Source organism: Dermacentor andersoni, chromosome 2 (genome assembly GCF_023375885.2).
Source record: "Dermacentor andersoni chromosome 2, qqDerAnde1_hic_scaffold, whole genome shotgun sequence".
Classification (NCBI taxonomy): Eukaryota; Metazoa; Arthropoda; class Arachnida; order Ixodida; family Ixodidae; genus Dermacentor; species Dermacentor andersoni.
In genome coordinates this window covers 205,941,333-205,959,358 of record NC_092815.1, presented here as the reverse complement: position 1 = coordinate 205,959,358, position 18,026 = coordinate 205,941,333, and the positions used below count along the sequence as shown (strand labels likewise).

At 43.7% G+C, this 18,026-nt stretch overlaps 2 protein-coding genes across 2 annotated transcripts in view; one reads left to right on the top strand and one right to left on the bottom strand.

Annotated features, from left to right (window-relative positions):
* The window catches only part of LOC126540198 (protein phosphatase 1L), a 48,603-nt gene extending 43,636 nt beyond the window's left edge, over nucleotides 1–4,967 (top strand). The window contains exon 6 of the mRNA XM_050186989.2: nucleotides 3,696–4,967. The gene's annotated coding sequence lies outside the window, so the exon portion shown is untranslated. The remainder of the gene's footprint in view (nucleotides 1–3,695) is intronic.
* Nucleotides 4,968–13,076: 8,109 nt separating this feature from the next.
* Nucleotides 13,077–17,783, bottom strand: eEF1beta (elongation factor 1-beta). The gene is made up of 2 exons (XM_050186992.2): nucleotides 17,368–17,783; nucleotides 13,077–13,409 (listed from the first exon to the last, which is right to left on the bottom strand). The coding sequence occupies exons 1-2, from the start codon at nucleotides 17,701–17,703 to the stop codon at nucleotides 13,104–13,106; spliced, it is 642 nt and encodes a 213-aa protein (XP_050042949.1). The 5' UTR covers nucleotides 17,704–17,783; the 3' UTR covers nucleotides 13,077–13,103.
* Between the last annotated feature and the right edge of the window lie 243 nt (nucleotides 17,784–18,026).

The window sequence follows — 18,026 nt, the reverse complement described above, 5'->3', positions numbered from 1 at the left end:
TATTAGAATGGGAAGGCTTAGGAGTGAGGATCCACGTTTAATAGCTTGGCAACCTTCGGTTTGTAGATGACATTGTCCTGTTCAACAACACTGGGGATGATTACAAAAAGTGATCGAGAACCTTAATCGAGAATGTGTAAGAGTGGAGCTTGAGGTTAATATGCAGAAGACAAAAAGAGAAGACAAAATTCATGTTCCATAGCCTGGCAAGGGAACATGAATTCAGGATCATGAGTCAGCCTCTAGAACCTTGTAATAAGTGCTGTAAAGCAGTGGCTGACCATGTGACATTGTGACCTTTTCAGCTCTTTCTACTTGACAGTGACTGGTAGAGTTTTACTGAACTGGAAGCGTGGTTGAATGAGTGAATTTGAGTGGTTTCTGGACAAATAGTGGCTTGGCATGACCTGCGCAGGTCATCGAACCTCACAGTACCTGGTTTAACTTGAATAAACCTGCATGAATTGCTAAACTTGATAGGTTCTTGGTGAACAGTGGCCAACAATCTGACAGTGTGACAGTGTGGCCAGCGCAGCTCAGTGAACTTGATGCTGGGATGCCTTTTCCAGTAGCACTAGTAAAATTTATAGTCTGACAATCCTGGAGTATTTATATTAAGTACTGTGTAATGCCTCATTCACACAGCTGTCATTTGACCTGTCACTATCACGAGAAAAGGATGTGCCAGCGATGTAACAGCGCAGTGTTCAAGTGGGTGATAATGACAGCAATGCCAGCCAGTGCATGTGTTACTACAGTGTTAACAGCCGGAACTTTGGTTTAGCTGAAACCAAATGAATTTGAATTCAATTGAGATTATTTCCCATTCTCAGTTGGGAAGGGCCAAAGGAAAAAAAACTGCACAAGTAGCTTGACGAGCTCATTGAACCCTGTGGTGTGTGGCCATGATCGGCAACAGTATGCAGCGAAAACGAAAAAAAAGAAAAATTTGCTGGATATTCTTCGGAATAAAACAAATCTTCAGATGTGTAACAGCAGTAATGATGTTAAATATATAGCGAAACATGTGGTCAAAGGGAAAAATTCACGGCAGTGTCAAGAAAATTGGCATTGGATGCAAGAATATTGTGCTGTAAGGTGTTAAAAGAACAAAGACATATAGTTACAGTAGATTTTCATAATTCGCCTCCGGTTAATTGGACTTTTCGGTTAATGCCATCCCGACCAAAAGTCCAGGCCTGCACCCGTGCATTTCTACGGGCCGAAAGTTTCATTATTTCTATCCTAAAATTGGCCTTTGCTGGATAATTCAAACTTGACCACTCAGCATGGCTCCTTTGGTGAACCCAATAGCGGCACCTTTAGTGGCAGTGTCCGTCTCGGCAGAGGTTATCTCTTGTTGAAGATGCCTACTTTAGGTCTGCCCTAGGAAGATTTTCAAGCAGTAGCCATACTTACAATGTCTGATCACGGTGTTCACCCGTTTCTAACACACACCTTTCTTCTTTCTGATAAAAAATTGGATGAAAATTGCATGCACGGTGCAGCTGAATACAAACCCAGAACCACATTTTTGGCATTCATATACTTCAACGCTTAACACAACTGTATTGCAGCAAAGCTGACATTAGAAAACTGGTCCTCATTGTGCAACACATTGCGAAACCCTTGCTCATTTTTGTTGCCAAAAAATCCGGTGCGTGTTATATTTCTACTTTAGTTTTCTTCTTTGAACACTTAGAAAGTCAGCGCACATTTGATTCAGGGGCTTGTTAGTATCAAGCAAATACTTCCAAATGAATCGGTGTTTTAGTTTTTTTTTTTTCATCGTTTGATTAAACCCACCTGACTATTCAATCACTTTCGTCAGTCCTGTCATGGTCGAACTAACGTAAGTCGATTGTATTTGAAAGTCCTTACACCAGGCACAGCGATGATTGCTTAGTTGTTTATCAAACATTGCAAGTAAGCATTCTTTGACTGCAAACATCACTTACACTACAAAATAATTAGTGCACATGTGTGTCACTTAGAATTTGTGTTCTTCAATTCAAGGAATTAATTTCTGTCACAACTGGCACAAGCATGCATGATGTGGCCATGATTCAGGAAACTGAATCATGGCCACAGTCGGTGGCAGTTGGCAGTAATGACAGTCGGCGGCAGTTGGCAGTGCTTGGGAGTTTGATTGGCCAGGTTACAATTGGGTTCCATCACTGGTGTGGTGATGGTACAGTGGCCTATATTATCGGCAGTCTGTTTACAGGAGAAACCAGTTCGAGAACCCTTTCCCCTGATGGAAGTTGGCATAATGATGGAACATTGCAAAGGACAGCTGTCGAAATGAAGTCTTAACAGTGGTCAACCATGTATTGCGGTACAGGCAGTACCTGGAGGGCTTTCTGGCCTGTCATCATTTGTGTCTGTGCTAGTGTTGTTGTTGTTTACGAGTGCAGATACTATGAAGTTTGCTACTCGTAGCCATTTTCATACCATGGGCAAAATAGGAGGCAGTGAGCACGTCAGGAAATGCTGCTGACAGAAAGACAGGGACAAGAGCTTGTTAAATTTCTTTGTGGTACAGCAGTTAAATAGACAGGGGTGGCTGCAGGAGTCCACTTTGTAGAATGTCGTCTGCTTTATTACTGTTTGGGATTAAAATGGCAGTGCACGGAAATGGCCTGTTCCTTATTGCAGGGGAATGTTAAGCACACACAGAAGCTTTTGAAAGCAGCAGGTTCTTCTGAAATTGGCAGGGATGCAGAATAGATCATTGAGAAGGTTTGTGATTGCTCATTTTTCGAATGGTTCGAAAGAACAGGACTTGTTCCTTCATGCTCTTCCAAAGACAAGCAGGGATGCATTTTCCAGTAAAGACTCTAGCGAGACTGATGGTTCATAGGAATGATTCTTGTATACTGCTAATAACCTGTGCATGTCGAAGTCTTAGTGGCATGACTACAGCCATGTACTGTAAGCTTGCCATGTGTCAAGCCCTTCTAAATAATGGTGGAGTGGGAAAAAAAAAAAAATGCTGATTGCCAGAAGTTACCTTCTTTAGAGTACAAGGAATGTTCCTAATGTGTATACCAGCATTGTTAACTCGCATCACGCTGTTCTCTGCAGCTCTGTCAATGTGCATATTCCACACTTTTTGTTGCGCCTATGTGAGCTGTGTGCACTCTTGGTGTTAACTTTATGGTTGACTCAGCCTCCTTCAACTTTAAAGTGTCTATACTCACTTGTGTGCCTAATTTATTGACCTGTAGGAAAGCTAGTTGATGCTCTTCTTTCTAGTCACCCCCCCCCCCTCCTCTTATTTTTACATCTAGATTGTAGGGTAATTTATTGTTCAGACATTTTCTTTCTTTTACCCCTGTTTAATTCAAGATCTGTTCCTTACCCAAGTTTTGGCTTGCACGGTTGCAGGATGCGGGCGATGATGGCATGTCGCAATGCCAAGTGCAGTGAGCAAGTAGCCCAGAAAGCAGAAACATGAACATCATGTTTCACTGCAGTTACAGCCAAAATTCGACATAACACTGATGTCATGAATTGTTGGGCATTATGAAGTAATTCTGAGATGTCCCTTGCTGATATTGGTGTGTGAGGAATACGATTTGCTTATGATGAATATTCGATGTAGTGAAGACATTACCGTGTTGAATGCGACTTTGTTATGACGAATTTTGACTGTATTGTCATCTGTGTTTGTATGTTATGCTCTCTTACAGTGGACAGCACCAATGGCAGATGGTTGTAGCCATGTGAGTGCATGTTGCCACTGTGCAAACCGCATTTTTCTCATTCTCATCTGCTGGCAAAAGCAGTGTGCAGTGCTATTTTTTCTCAAAACCGATGGCCTGCTAGTCGCTCATGTGTCGCCCTCGGCCACTGCCTGCACGGAGCCCACGTTTGTTAGGTGCTGTTGGTGGCAACATACACACAGTACCTCGTTTATAAGTGTTTTGGTGCAGAACAAAGCAGCCTTGACTATTTGTTTGCATTTACTAATGCTACCGCATTCTCAGATGGGTGCTGGAGTTATCGTCCTGCATTTATCGTTTACGTGCTGTTACCATTAACGGTGACAGTAACTGGACTGTTGGTAAATACTGTATGTAAAGCATTGGTACAGAGGAGGACGGCTGCAAAGGCAAAACAAAATGCAATGTGCAGCTTCAGCTAAAATAAACTCTGGTTCCCGTCCGTGTGCGTTGTTTTATGATCTCTTCAGTTCCTGTTCACTTTGTGATTGCCTTCCTGTATTTTTGTCACGTTCAGAGGATGTACTACATGCTGTCCTGACCACCCTGATCAAAAGCAATTGTTAACACAACGCATTGCCTTTTTGTTGCCACTTTGACTTTGTTGTTTGAATGCTGCTGAGCTTTCCCTACCACCTGTAAATGATTTGAACTGGTACGTTTGGATGAGACTGCTAATTAAGAAATTACCTATACTCCATCTGATGAGCTCAGTGCACTGTTGCAAAAGGTGTGGGCCGCATCAGCCAATCGGAAGAGAGAGCCAGAACGTCTTCGTTATCCATCGCTGGTTGCCCTCTGAGCAACATTGGCTGAATGAAAGCTTCACGGAAGGGTTAGAGCCCTTCTCCCTTGGAACACATGACCACTTCTTGTTGGTGATTGGCTGATGCAAGCCCTGGTCTTCACTGCACAGCATAGAGTTGGTGAGAGAGAGCAGAGGTATTACCACATAATGCTCGTCCGTCACAGCTGAGCAGCACAACAGCTGTTCTGCTCTGAACAGGTGCACACATATGAAATGTTCCTGTTAGCAGCTGAGTATTTTCACGCTGGCAGCATTTGTTGATTGCAAGTGGAGGTTTTTAACTGGTCAATCAATGTATAGAGTTTCTCTCGTGTAGGGTGCTAAACGTGTGTCACGTTAGCATGGTTTGGCTGACGCTGGCTTTCGAAACGGAAAAGTTGATTCCATCCATGTTTTCACTTGTGAGTGCAATAACAAGTTTTGAAAAGCCCTTTGTCGTTGTGCTCTTTTCCTTGTGCTTCACTTTCGACACCAGCAAAGGCGATTGCTGCCAGTGCATGTGTGCTGAGCCAGGCTGATTGCAGCAAGTCGCCACACCTCAACAGCATTCTTGTCTCATTACCAGCCATGATGGCACAGTGGCTGTGGTGTCTTCTTTACTGCTTAGGACATACCATCAATCGCTACTGTGACAGCTGTGGCTGTTCAGAGACCGTAGAACATATACAGTTGAATTGGGAAAAGACAAATGGAACACCAATTGAAAGTGTCCCAACCAGATGAGATGTCCTCAAACATCGAGATAAAAACATGGATATAATGAATTATCAGATATAGGAAAGAAAATCTAAAACGTAGCTCACTGATATCAGCCTGTAATGAGTATATGCTTATAATGAATATGGGATATAATGAAGCTATTGCAACGTCAAATGCAACTTTACTGTTGCAAGGTTCAGCTGTATTACTTGAATGCCCTGCATACCATGTCGAGAGACTTTGTCTTTAGCGGTAAATGTACATGATTTGTCATGTTCCACTGCTGTTAGATGGCATCTTATGTCCTATGCCCTGCCCTTCAAAGCAGCAGCCATCCTTGGATTCAGTGTTATTTTATACCTTTCTGAAAAGGCCATTTTTTTAGAAAGCTTTAGCCAGAGTCCACTTCGTGATGTACAAAGCCCTGAATTATTTCACCACTGTCTCACCTGTAAATTTAATGATCAACCTTACTGACACACTTTTCTTCCTTTTTTTTCTCTCTCTCTGCAACATTTTGATCCCCTTCCTCCTCCCTTTACGCATTAGTGGCATGCCAGAAAAAGATCTCTGCCTTCCAATGAAGATCTTTCCTGCCAAGCACAAGGTTACAGGTTTGATTCAGGGCTTTATCAGATGAATTCTATTTAAGGCATAATGCAAACGTGTTCATGTATTGAGCCTTTTGTGCAAAGCCACTCTATTACAATGTCTCGCATAGTCCACGTTTTGCGTTTAGACCTAAAACTGTGTCGATAAATCACTGCCTTGTTTCTTCTCGGTGTCCTGGAATCAAGCACCGTTAAAGGCCAACTGTAACGAAATTATACTTTGGCTAAATTTGTTATATATGAGTAGTACATATACCATTGAATCAATCCTGGCAAAGCCGCAAGGCTGATAATTGTATAGGTTTCTCATTAGCACACTTTAAACAACACCTGTGCAGATGATGGGTGACCTCAATATGACACACGAGTCCTAGCACATCACGCCCAATATTTTTCGGTCAGCTGCGGGTGCCTGGGCACTTCTGCTGTCTCGTGTAGCCACACCTAAAGAACCATAGACCAATCGGAGCAACCGGTAGTCTAGCTTCTCACACGGGTAGATGGCTCGTTGTGGCACCCCGCAATGGCTTTGGTATCTACACTATGCGGCAGTGCGGCCCACGAGATTGCAAACGTCATGCATCACTTTCAGCGAGTAGTAATGGCGGTGTTACTTTTTCAGTTTCAGTATAAAAAATGGCTATTCTTGTGGGCTTTTCGCGATGCTCCCGCTTGTATTTCATTCGTCAAATTTTGCGTGGAAGCTCCTCTGTATGTACGTTATCTTATGCTAGGCTTCATATGTGGTCCAAAATTTTGTTGCACTTGGCCTTTTAGCTGTTTCACACAGAACTTGTGCACACTGCATGCTAGACCTTCACAAGAAATTCTAGCAGAAAATGCTTCATGTTGAGATTTGAGGCATGAGGGCTACAGATTTCCAAGCACTTTGAAAACTTGAGAAAGGATTTTGTAATGCTGTGCTCTTTTGCCTAACATCCAACATCTGCTGCAATTTTAAAGGTTGCGTTGTACAGACATTGTTCCATGAAGTGCATGTGCCAAGACCATTGAAACTTATTTCCTGGACCGCATCGCAACCACACAGGTTGAAATAACTACCTAGTCCAGGAACCTTGGTGTGTCAAAGCTTTTCATTTCATTTTTATTCAAGACAACTTAGGGAACTGTCTTTAACATTTTCAGATGCCACTTTATCCTGTTGATTGAAAACTTGCTTTCATCACATTTCTTGCATCTTCAGAATCATAGAAAGTGTACAGCTGTAGAAGAGATTAAGAACTGTCAATTGTTTATTGAATTTTGTCAAGTTTACAGAATGTGGACCCCATGCAAAAATTCACTACGGGAACATCAAATATGAAAACAAACTGTTTCGTGTTTTCAAAAGCTTGAAAAGCACTTATCCAGCCACTTGAAAAATTATGCCTGGAGCATGACATTGCAAAAAGCAATGAAAGAAGTGAAACTGCTACATACAACACACTGACAAGGAGTAAAAAGAACCAACCGTCTACCTTTCCCCCCATTTTGCTAAAACATTCTGCACATTATTCGAAATTGCAGCACAGTTCCAATCATAAGTGTTTCAAGATGTGTGCAACACATTTTAAATAGCATTACTTTCATCAATGCTTTTGCTGTTGGTGCAGTATCTTGCTGTACACAGTTGTGTACACAGCATCTGAAAGGGTTAGGAGACATGACAAAAGGCTTTAACTCTCAAATGAATTCTAGAAAAACGCACCAATTTTTCCAATTTTTTTTATGTACATAGTCGTAATTTTTTTACATCTCATTCTGATTCTGAAAATATAACATTTGATTGGTTTTTGGTTAGAATTGGCACAAATTTTTTTTTAAGAAATGAAAAGAATAGCTGCTCTTGAGGTCAGCTTTACTTCAATGCCACCCGTAATTCGTCTTTGGCAGTGGGAGCAGCACAACATCGGGATGGACAAGTGTGACTCATCATTGGTGATATTGGTACAATCTCCCATGACAAGTACAGCTCGGGATTGGGGGTTAAAATCACCTGACTTGGCGTTGCCGCCATAACAGCAGTTTCCTTATACAAGACAAAATGCATATGTTGAACAGGGAAATCTTATAAAAGCAATGCAATTTGTACATTTGTAATGTAGTAAGCACAAAGCTAATCAAACTCTTATACACTGGTAATAATAGCACTGAAAGCAGAAAACACAGAAGATATTATATAGATTAGTTTTGTTACTATATACATGTAGCATTCATTGAATATAAACAGATACAAAGCACTTTCGCATACAAGATACTCTTGACATAATTATAATAGTAACATGCAAAAACACTGTGCCGTTTTATATTTCCATAAGAAAAACTTCCTTAATTTTCTTTTATATCTCATTGGCTAAACGCTGCGTTCTAGTATATCAAATGTTAAATGGTACTGGTTTAAGAGGTTTGGTATCTAAGAGGACAGTAATTGTGTACCATAATTAGTGCGCACTCTATTCTTGGATGTCAGGTGTTTTCTTAGTTCGTATGGAGTGTGTTTAATGTGGTATTTGTTTTGAAACAGCCTTGCTTGTGTGGTGCTGACACAGAATTTCTAAGGATAATCTGTACTTACATAGTTGCTTTATTGGTAAGATATTGTGTAGCTTTTGAAATCTAGAATAATATTTTCATACAGTTGAATGTTGCCAATGGCTCATAACCGCATGTGTCTGTAGGGTTTGATTCCGAAGAAGGTCTTACTCCGTTGTTGGTGACCAAACTAATGAGGAGTATGTTAGGCGCGAATACATGAGTGCGTAATAAATTTGGCGCTTAGCAGTTAATGGAAGATAATGTCTTAATCTGTTTAAGACACTGGCTGATCTAGAGACATCCCTCTTTCTAAGATAGAGCAGAAGAAGCGAAGAACATCAGTTCTGTGAAATTTTTCTAGCTTACTTTTTCACAACTGACATTTCTGAGAGGCAGTGCACACCCACTTGAACTAGCATTGCTGTGTCATGCTCTAAAGTTGCGAAATTGTAGACGCGCTGCTGGTTTGCCAAGGGGCGCTGTAATGCGACATGCAGGGAAAAAAAGATTCTAATGCCGACACTGGGTTCTTTGCCTTCTGCTGCTTTGAATGAGGAAAGGATGCTTCTGCCGCCAGGCAGTATTTAAAATTTTGCATCATTCTGTGGCGGTGTTTGGTGAACATTGTCACAGTTCTTGCTAGTGGAGCACCTCTTCCCGAAGCACCACATCGGTTTTGGCTTTGCCACACCTTGTGGCCAAGCGTCGCACTGTGCAGTTTGTCTTGCCCCTGGAGAAGCATTACAACATGGTATATTGTAATGCAGCACGTGTCATCGATGTTTTCAAAGAGAAAAATAAAGAGTAGTTTATGATTAGGCAGGGTGAGCCAGCAGAGTCCGAAATTTCTGGAATGCGTCTTGCCGTTAGGTATAAAAGGGCCATCAATGCCCTGTTTTGTGCAAATGGTGCAGCTACCGAACCTTTGAGAGACCCCGGTTGCGCTCTTTCGTGGCCGCTGACGTGGCTATAGTTGTTGCCTGTAGCATCACCACTGATGCTACTACATAGTGTTTCAGTTGTCCACTGGCTTTGCCAGCCGCTGGGGAGTCTCCCTTTGTTGTATGTTCAGTCAAATCTTTTAAGAAAATACTATAAATACTATAAGAAATTATCAGATAAACTGAAGTGAACCTAAAATGTTCCTTGCCAGTAAGAAATACGATGTCGTTATAACAAATGATGGAAAAAACAAGGTACTTCTATGTTGGGTGTGATCTGTTACGAGGTTTGGCTGAAGCTTGCAAAGCTTCCATTGCTATTGGCCTCGAGCTCCACCACTGGAAAAGCTGACGCCACCGTCGCCGTGACGTGCTATTAGGGATCACGTGGACATAGCGGCCGCGTCGGCTTGTTCGGGAGCGCCGAAGCGAGCTGAAAACGAGTTTAAATTCCCTCGTAGGCTGCGGCCCTCATTTAGTGGCAAGATTTTCCCGCTTCGAGTGTCTCCTTTACAACGCTTGAAAACACTACAATAGGTAGTGGCTACCTTTGAAGGCGCGCAACATGGTAGGCTACTGCTCAGTGCCGGACGTACGCAACGGAGCACGGTGTCAGCCTTATTCACACGTAGCTGCAGGACAAGAAGCTACGTGAAGCATGGCTCGCGAAACATAAAACCGGCAAACAGTCATCGGCTACAACTCAGGCATGCAGCAAGCACAGACGCGAGGAAGATTTCTGCTACGGCACCTGCGATGTTCAGCAAACGCGCACTGAGACTCTCACCCGAGTCCGCTGCCCGACTGATGTCATGACGGTTTCGATTTGGCAAGTTCACTGGAGTGGAAAGGGAGCGGTAAGAAGCAAATTTAAAAAAGAAAAAAGATGACATATGGTCATGTTTGTGTGATGATCGATTTAATACACTGGATTACAAAAAAGGAGCGGGAAATCACACGCTGAGAACACCGATAAACATACAGTGTGACGCAACTCGAGAAATAATATTGAAACGTCCAAGAATTTAGAAGAAAAAAAAAAGATTGAATCGTCGCGACGGCACATCACAGTCCCCGTAGGCGTCAAAGTCTCTACAATGATATTATTTTTGAACAGCTCTGATAGCGCCCACGCAACAATGGTTGCTTGTACATGTATACTGTCAAATGCTCATGTTCTGCGGCCTAAAGCACATGGCACGGTGCGAAAACGCGCACGCGGTGAAAGCGAAACAATGCGCGGACAAGCATGCAGACGCGCAGTCGATCGCTTCATTGAGGCTTCATTCTGTTACGCTCCATTTAGTTATAAAAACTCTATAAGAGCATATTTCACATAGTTTGCTCTCAGCGTTTACCTACCTTTCACGCAAGAAGCCGGTTCGGGAGACTCGCGGCGACCGCGCACAGGGGCGTTCACTGTACATATTCGGTAAAGAGATACCATCTGTAAACGATTCTGTGCTTTCAGTTTGCCCAAGATTATTATTTAGACAGGAAAATCTTCTCTCGTTTCGAAAGTACTTACAGAAATGTCTGGGAGAGCTCGCGCGTGGTGTTTTCAGTGAGCACTGATAGCAAAACCTATGGGGAGCGCGCCGTGTGATCCCTCATACTACGCCAGCGAGGCGCTCCGTAACTCCTCGCTGCCAATAGGATTTGCTGTTTAATTAGCAAGTTTAAGAGCATCACTTACTTTTGACAATGTGGTGCATATTGTACCGCCGTTGTGGCAGAACTAGCAAGACGGCCAGGCATTGCACTTGGTTGAATGGTCAAGCAAGAAATCGCAGTGCATCGCAAGGCCAAGCTTTCACTACTAAGAAATTGGCTGAAGGTACAGCACCTGCACATGAACTCTCAGTGCTCCAGGAGCAAAACAAAGTCTGTTTGCTCACGAACACAGTGGCTCAGCGCATAAAAGCTTGCTAGAGCAAGAAAGCACAGTAATATATTTCGTGAAATGGCACAGAAGAAAAATTAGCTGCCAATATAGGCTTTGCCACGTGTCTCGGTAGCCAAAAAATGTGCTTTAATTTATAGGCGTTTTTGTCTGCCGTACCGACTCTGTTCACTGAAGCATTTTACAATGCACCTGCTGCAAACAAAAGCTAGGGCGACTGGAACGTGGCAGTTCACTGTGTGCTACACTGAGCCACTTACAGAGCGCACAAGATATTTTTGCCCAAAAGCAAATAATGTAAACAAAATTTGTTAGGCAAATTAGTTTTTCTTTTTTTTTTTGCAGACACTGCTGGCACTGTTGAAAGCTTAAGAAAATTTTGGACAGAACTTCTTTTTCATTTAGCAGAAAGAAAGTCAGTGAGGCACACCGAGGCAACTCATGCGAAACAGGCACGTAGCCAGGATTTTTTTTCGGAAGGCTGGGTGGGGCAAGGTTCTATGATTCTCTTAAGTTTCCCATGCTTGGTGCATAATACACAACTATTACCTCGAGCAGGCCCTTGGCCTGCATGAAGGCATATACCACCCTGTACTTTGTCTCTGGCAGGCGTTCAAAGGATGTGCACCTTTGTCCATAGACAAATGCCAGGCATAAAAAGGAGCAGGGTCGTAAAGTTTTTTTTTTTTTTTCAGGTGGGGAGGGAGAAACTGAAGCCCGGTCAGCACTCCTCTGCACCTCCGGCTATGCCACTGATGTGAAACTGGCATTGATTACACATAAGGGTATACAGAATCATGCCACGGATCGTTTCACATATTACGCATATTTTTCATGCCAGCTGTCCTGCAACACCTTCGAAGTCCGTTTCTGTGAACCACCAAACAAGCAGATTTCACAATGTTCTCATACTCCAAAAGCTGGCAAAAAAGCTGGCTTCCAAATCTGGAGCAGGTGCTTATACCTCATTGCTGGTACAGAAAGCCATTTGGCTAGTTTTTTTGTTCTTGCTTTCTCCCCAGTAATAGAAATTCCCGAGTGTGACAAATCTGCAGCTCTCTTCACCAGGTATACTCTTGGCAACTATGCATACAGCTACATCTTGTAGTATTCACCATGGTGTCAAAAAAGTGGGCACTCGAGGAACTAAAAACCTAGCGAGTAGCAGTCTCCTGTGAATGGGAAAGGCTACTGGCAGGGTACTTGCAAGAGCCTCGTAGTGCATGGCTCTTTTGCAATGATGGGCTCCCTGTCTTGCTGCAGAAGTTGAGTGCTTGAACATCTCGAAGGCTGTACTGTTGACAAGTCTAATAATCTCCACAGTCAATGCACAATAGAAATGAGCTCATGCACACATGCACTACATCCGCCTAAGTTGGCCTGAAAAACAAGTGCTGTAATTGGTTTAAAGAATTAAAGTGCCGCAGAAGAGCAGCTCCCATGGTTGACAGATTAGAAATTCATAATATGCCAAGAACCTTCCGAGCAAATAAAAAAGGCAGGACAATCAAAGCGTCGCAGTTACCACTGGAAATGTCTCCTTTTACAGCATCTTCCCTGCAGTTTATTTAGCTACGTAACACTACTTTAGTATAATTTAGCAACGTTTTGAAAGTTTCCAAGAAAAAAAAATGAACATGCTTTTTCAGGCCTTCGAAATGTCTAGAAGCATTACATTAGCAAATGACAGTTGCTCTAATGAAAACCAAAGGATGTTTAGTTCACTGCAAAAACTGCACAAGACAGCTTCTTGCTCATAAGCAAAAGGCATATGTCCCTGGGCGAGTGTATGGACCTACCGTGACTGCTGTAACGCGATGGCCCCCGGAATGAGTGACAGGAAGCCAGACGAGCGAGGGTGCAGCATTTATTGGCAGTTCAGATTTTCTGGAAGGCAGCAATGTCGACCGACTGGACGTGGTCCTTGAAGTTCTCGATCTCTTCGATGAGCCAGTCAATGCTGACCTTCTCATCTTCGACGACGCAGACGATCTGGAGCTTGTGGATGCCGTATGCCAGAGGCACCAACTTGGACGTGCCCCACATGTGACCATCGCAGGTGACCGTGCGCACGAGTCGCTCCAGCTCTTTCATGTCTGTCTCGTCGTCCCAGGGCTTCACATCCAGCACCACGCTTGACTTGGCAATAACACCGGGCTTCTTCGACTTCTTCTCCGCATACGCCTGCACAGTAAACAGCAAAAAATCATGTCCGTTCCTAGTTACAATTGCAGAAGCTGTTAATGTGGAACCTCATTATAATAAAGGCTCAGCCAATGTGAAAATCCTTTATACTTAAAGCACATTCATTACATGCTGATATCAATGGGTAGTATTCACTCACTAAACCAACAGTTTACTAACCGCATATACTTTACATTTTACTTAATTTCCATGATATCCCATTGGAAGGGATATCCCATATTGCATAAGGTGTGGATAATAAAAAAAATATATTGGAAACAGGTCCCCATTCTGAACTAGGGGTGGCAAAAGCAGATGGGTTTGTGATGGCTGTAAAAACTGCAAAACATGCTTTCAGATCAATATCTGTGTAACCTATTTTTGTCCTTTTTTCATGGCAATTGCATAAAGATGCTCCTCTCATTAACAGGTTATTGAAAATGCATAATTAAGGAGGCTAAAAAGATTAAAAGCCATCATCAGGGTGCTCTGTTCATTTTTCCCAGCAACACCATCATGCAGTCACCTTCTGCAACCTCAAAAAAAAAAAAAAATTGTGTGTGGTACATCCCGATGTCCACCACAGGGACGGCTCTGTCAATGGGCCACCACACGCCCAACGGCTAAGTGTGCGCACTATCCATCCTGTTTGGAGCTATCAAGCTCAGCTACTGTTGCCTACAATGCGAAAGCCTGTTTTTTTTTTTATTGCATGCAAACAAAAAAAGGGTACACGTAAAAGGTTTGGCAGCCATATGACCACCAACACTAGTAAGCTGCCAAACACTTCGAATTTGCTTGACCTCTGAACTGCACCATACCTTAGGCCTTGTATTTAAACAATCTAATGAGCTTAGCCAAGAATGGAATTTAAGATTTTTGAGGCCGCGTAATGCGAAGACGTGGGACCCTTCCCACCCTGGAGCAAGTTGTTTTTTCATCCACTTTCATTGCCATTAATTTATCACTTCTTTAATTCAATCAATAAGTACAATTTCTCCTACGTTTTCTTTTGTGTCTGTTTGTTGGCTTCTCATGATATGATTAATAAAAAACGGGCCCTTCGGTTAACCCCCTTCTCGTTCTTACATAACAGGGGTCTAGAATCCGGCAACATTCATGTCTTCAGGTACATGTGCAGGTTTATTGACCAGTTGCCTTCGTCCAGAAAGATCACGTAGTCGTGACAGAAAGGATGTTCCACATCTGCTGCCAAGGTTTGCAAGTGGTGGCGCTGGCTAACACCCCCAGAGTTCCACTAGGAAAACAAATACCCAAGAAAGTGGATGGGGAAACGGCGCCGCAGTAGCTCAATTGGTTAGCGCATCGCACGCGTAATGCAAAGACGTGGGACCGTACCCCACCTGCGGCAAGTTGCCTTTTCATCCACTTTAATTGCCATTAATTTATCATTTCATTAATTCAATTAGTAAATACAAGTAATTTCCCATGTTTTCCTTGGCATCTTTGTTTGTTGGCTTCTCATTATATGTTTCATGAAAGTTAGGGGTTTTTGAGGCCTTAAAAATGGTATTTTGCATTGAAGCATTTAAATGAGTGCTACAAACCATGAAGCAGCTGCTAAGCCTTTTTTTTACATACATCCCATAACCCATACTGCTCACATCCACATAGTGTTGTTTCACTATGGCTGTTTCTCTTGCCTGTCACTGTGATTAAAGGCACTGACAACCGATTTTTAAGCACCTAGTTTTCTTATGGCGCAACACAAAGCTCACCCTCAGTAGTGTTTGCATCTGCAGCGGTTACTTTTATAAGTGCGTGGATAATTAGTAAGCAGAATTTTTCTATCTAAGTAGCCTCTAAAGAAAGTAAGAGTCCCTCTCCAGCAACGCTGAGAAGTGAGAGTGATGTCGATAGCCCGCCTTGCATATAGTGAAAGCCACCCATCGTTCTGCTTTCATAGGAGTTATTGGAACCGTGGTTAACCACCTAGATTTTGACCTTTTCAACCACTTTTTAAAATAAAAAGCTGGTGCAATAAGTTTGTGTTGTTGTAAAGACATTTCCTTATATTTGTACCGCGCTTTTCCCCAAGTACACGCCTACGTCATCGCTGGCTGGCCCCCCTCATTGTAGTTCTGTTGATAGACTAGCCAAGTCAACTCATCAAAAATTAAGGCGAAGGCAGGGCCACTTTCCTGTTCACTACAAATGAAGGCTTATTTGCACATTGTAAGTCAGGATAAACATATAATAATACATAGTATACGGCACTCCAATACTAATAAAAAGAGCAGCAACCACGTGCACTAGTAGAAGGTCAGGCGGTGGACCTCTTATGCAGCTTTCATGTTTTTGCCACGTGGGACGCCAAAAGTAATTTTTCGCAGCTTTTAGTGGATAAAAATATAAATCCACATCTAATCAGAAAAACGTGGCTTGCTTTAGCCACTACAATAGGGGATAATTCCATCAGCGAGGTTATCTCGATTCACATTCTATGAAGTTGCCTGTCTCTTTAAGCGATAATTCTCCCACCAGCCTTGAGGACGAAACTGTACCGGAGGAAGAGTATGACCATGAAGCGGCACTAAAGGCAAAAACAAGGCATATCAAGGATCTATGTCAACTCTTCCCTGAGCTTCGGGATCCCATTCCGCAAGGTTTTGGCCATATGGCCACAGTATACATACGGCCAATACGGTTCACATGCCACCATACCTGGCTCTCCTTGCCAGAGTAAGAAAGGCCCACAAGGTCCCTTCTCTGACTGAGCCATAGTGCTACACAAGAGGTCCAGAATGAAGCAAGCTATAGCAGAGGCCACTACGAGAGCCAAGCACAAGGAATGCAACAGGCAACGAGACTATCGTAAAGCAGATGCACCCAATGCACTGAAATGTCGATGCCGACTTCTCACACATCACATGGCACTGCTCTACAAACACACCGGAGGAAGTGCCCTGGCACTTCCGAAGCGTGGATGTCACTCGGTGGAGATGCCGACACACAGAAATGCAATGTTAGTCTCTCTACTAGACTTCTATGGGAGGGAGACTCGACCACCTCTTTTTGACTGCGCTTCTGTTCACGCTATTCCCGTTTCCGCTGCCCCTTCCACCATAGATAACAGTAGTGAAAAGCTGGCGGTCATGACCAAAATAGAAGCATTACAACAACCCATTAATGTTGCTCAATGCAATGCTTTCCCACTTTGATTCATGCGCCTGGGTATGTGTAGTACCTACTTCCGTGTATTGTGATTCAGCAGCATTACATCCAATATGTTTACACTAATTTATCATAATTCTATCATCCCCTCCAGGAATGCGTGTCATGGCACACTGCCACCACACCACATATGCAGAATGCATGAATGCCTGTGTCTGACAGAAGTTCACGTCAAAGTGCGTTGCATTTCTACACCTCAAAGACCTTACAGAGTCAGCTGTGTGTCACTCAGATGTGTATTCTGTGCGCCTTTCACACATAACGGCGCTTGTTATGAGCGGGTTTGGGTCGGAGAGCATCTGGTGTTCATGGTGGACTTTTGAGCTGTTCCGCGGCAGCAGTGGGGCCTACAGCACTCGGCAATACTAGGTGTTTTCTTTACCAAGTAATGGCTAAGCACAACAGTGCTCGGCTTCGATGCATGACGAGAACAGGCGTACTCAGTGTAACATGGCCGATAGCTTTACATTACTTGAATATGTGGAGCAGCAAGTCAAGACGTCGGTTTCACCAAATTAGGATGCAGTGTTTAGGAAACCGTTATTGTCTGCAGAGGGCTTCTCCGCGCTGCGCTCCTATCAGGCGCCAGAACTAAACCTTGTAGGGCTTTCGCCGGGCAAACCAGATCCTGCCGCGTGCGCCACCAGTAGTGTCCGCTGCTCAACGGTTCGAGCTACGAGCGCGATAGCCTGCGCCTGGGTAATACACGCATATAGGATGGACCCGTTCGTGTCTGAGGTCAGGGGCGCTGCTGCCAACGCACCTGGAGCCGCTCCTGACGCGCCTTCTCGGCCTCCTCATCAACCTCGTCGTCCGAGCCGAAGAGGTCGACGTCGTCATCGTCGTCAGCAGGCTTAGCAGCTGCTGAAGCGCTCTTCTGGCCCGGGAACGCGGCCCGCTCTGGCTGGGAGTAGGAGCCGATGTGCCGGTACCAGCGGGCGGCGTGCGGGAATTTGGCGGCTGACGGGGCGCCGCTCAGCGCCGAGTACGTGCTTACGTCAGCCTGCGATGGCTGGTAGCCCTCCACGTAGCTTCGCTGCTCCAGGTAGTCGTTCAGCTTGCTCACGCCGGCATCAGTCTTCAGGTCGCCGAAGGCCATTCTGTCTAGTTCAGTTCAACGTCCCGCAACACGAAACCGCGACCGCCAGTACCGCTACCCAACCAGCGAAAGAGATCAAGTCGTGCGTGCGCACAATCTTGTTGTCCAGACTAGACAGTGTTAGTTCTTAGAGGCGCTGCATTCCTCCCTACAAAAAATTAACAATCTTCTCTCGTCCTAGTTATCAGTGTAATTTAATATACTTTAAAATTTTTAGCTTAACTTTACACGTTTTAAAAAATCCAGCAAGTAAATGTTTGACACTGCAAGTCAATAAAACTAAGCACAAAGATCCAGGGAGTATTGTGATTTATAAACAGCAT

Coding starts and splice junctions, on each gene's coding strand:
- eEF1beta (XM_050186992.2), bottom strand. CDS start 17,703: ATGGCCTTCGGCGACCTGAAGACTGATGCCGGCGTGAGCAAGCTGAAC. Junction 13,410..17,367: donor CGCGTCAGGAGCGGCTCCAG/GTGCGTTGGCAG, acceptor TTTACTGTGCAG/GCGTATGCGGAGAAGAAGTC.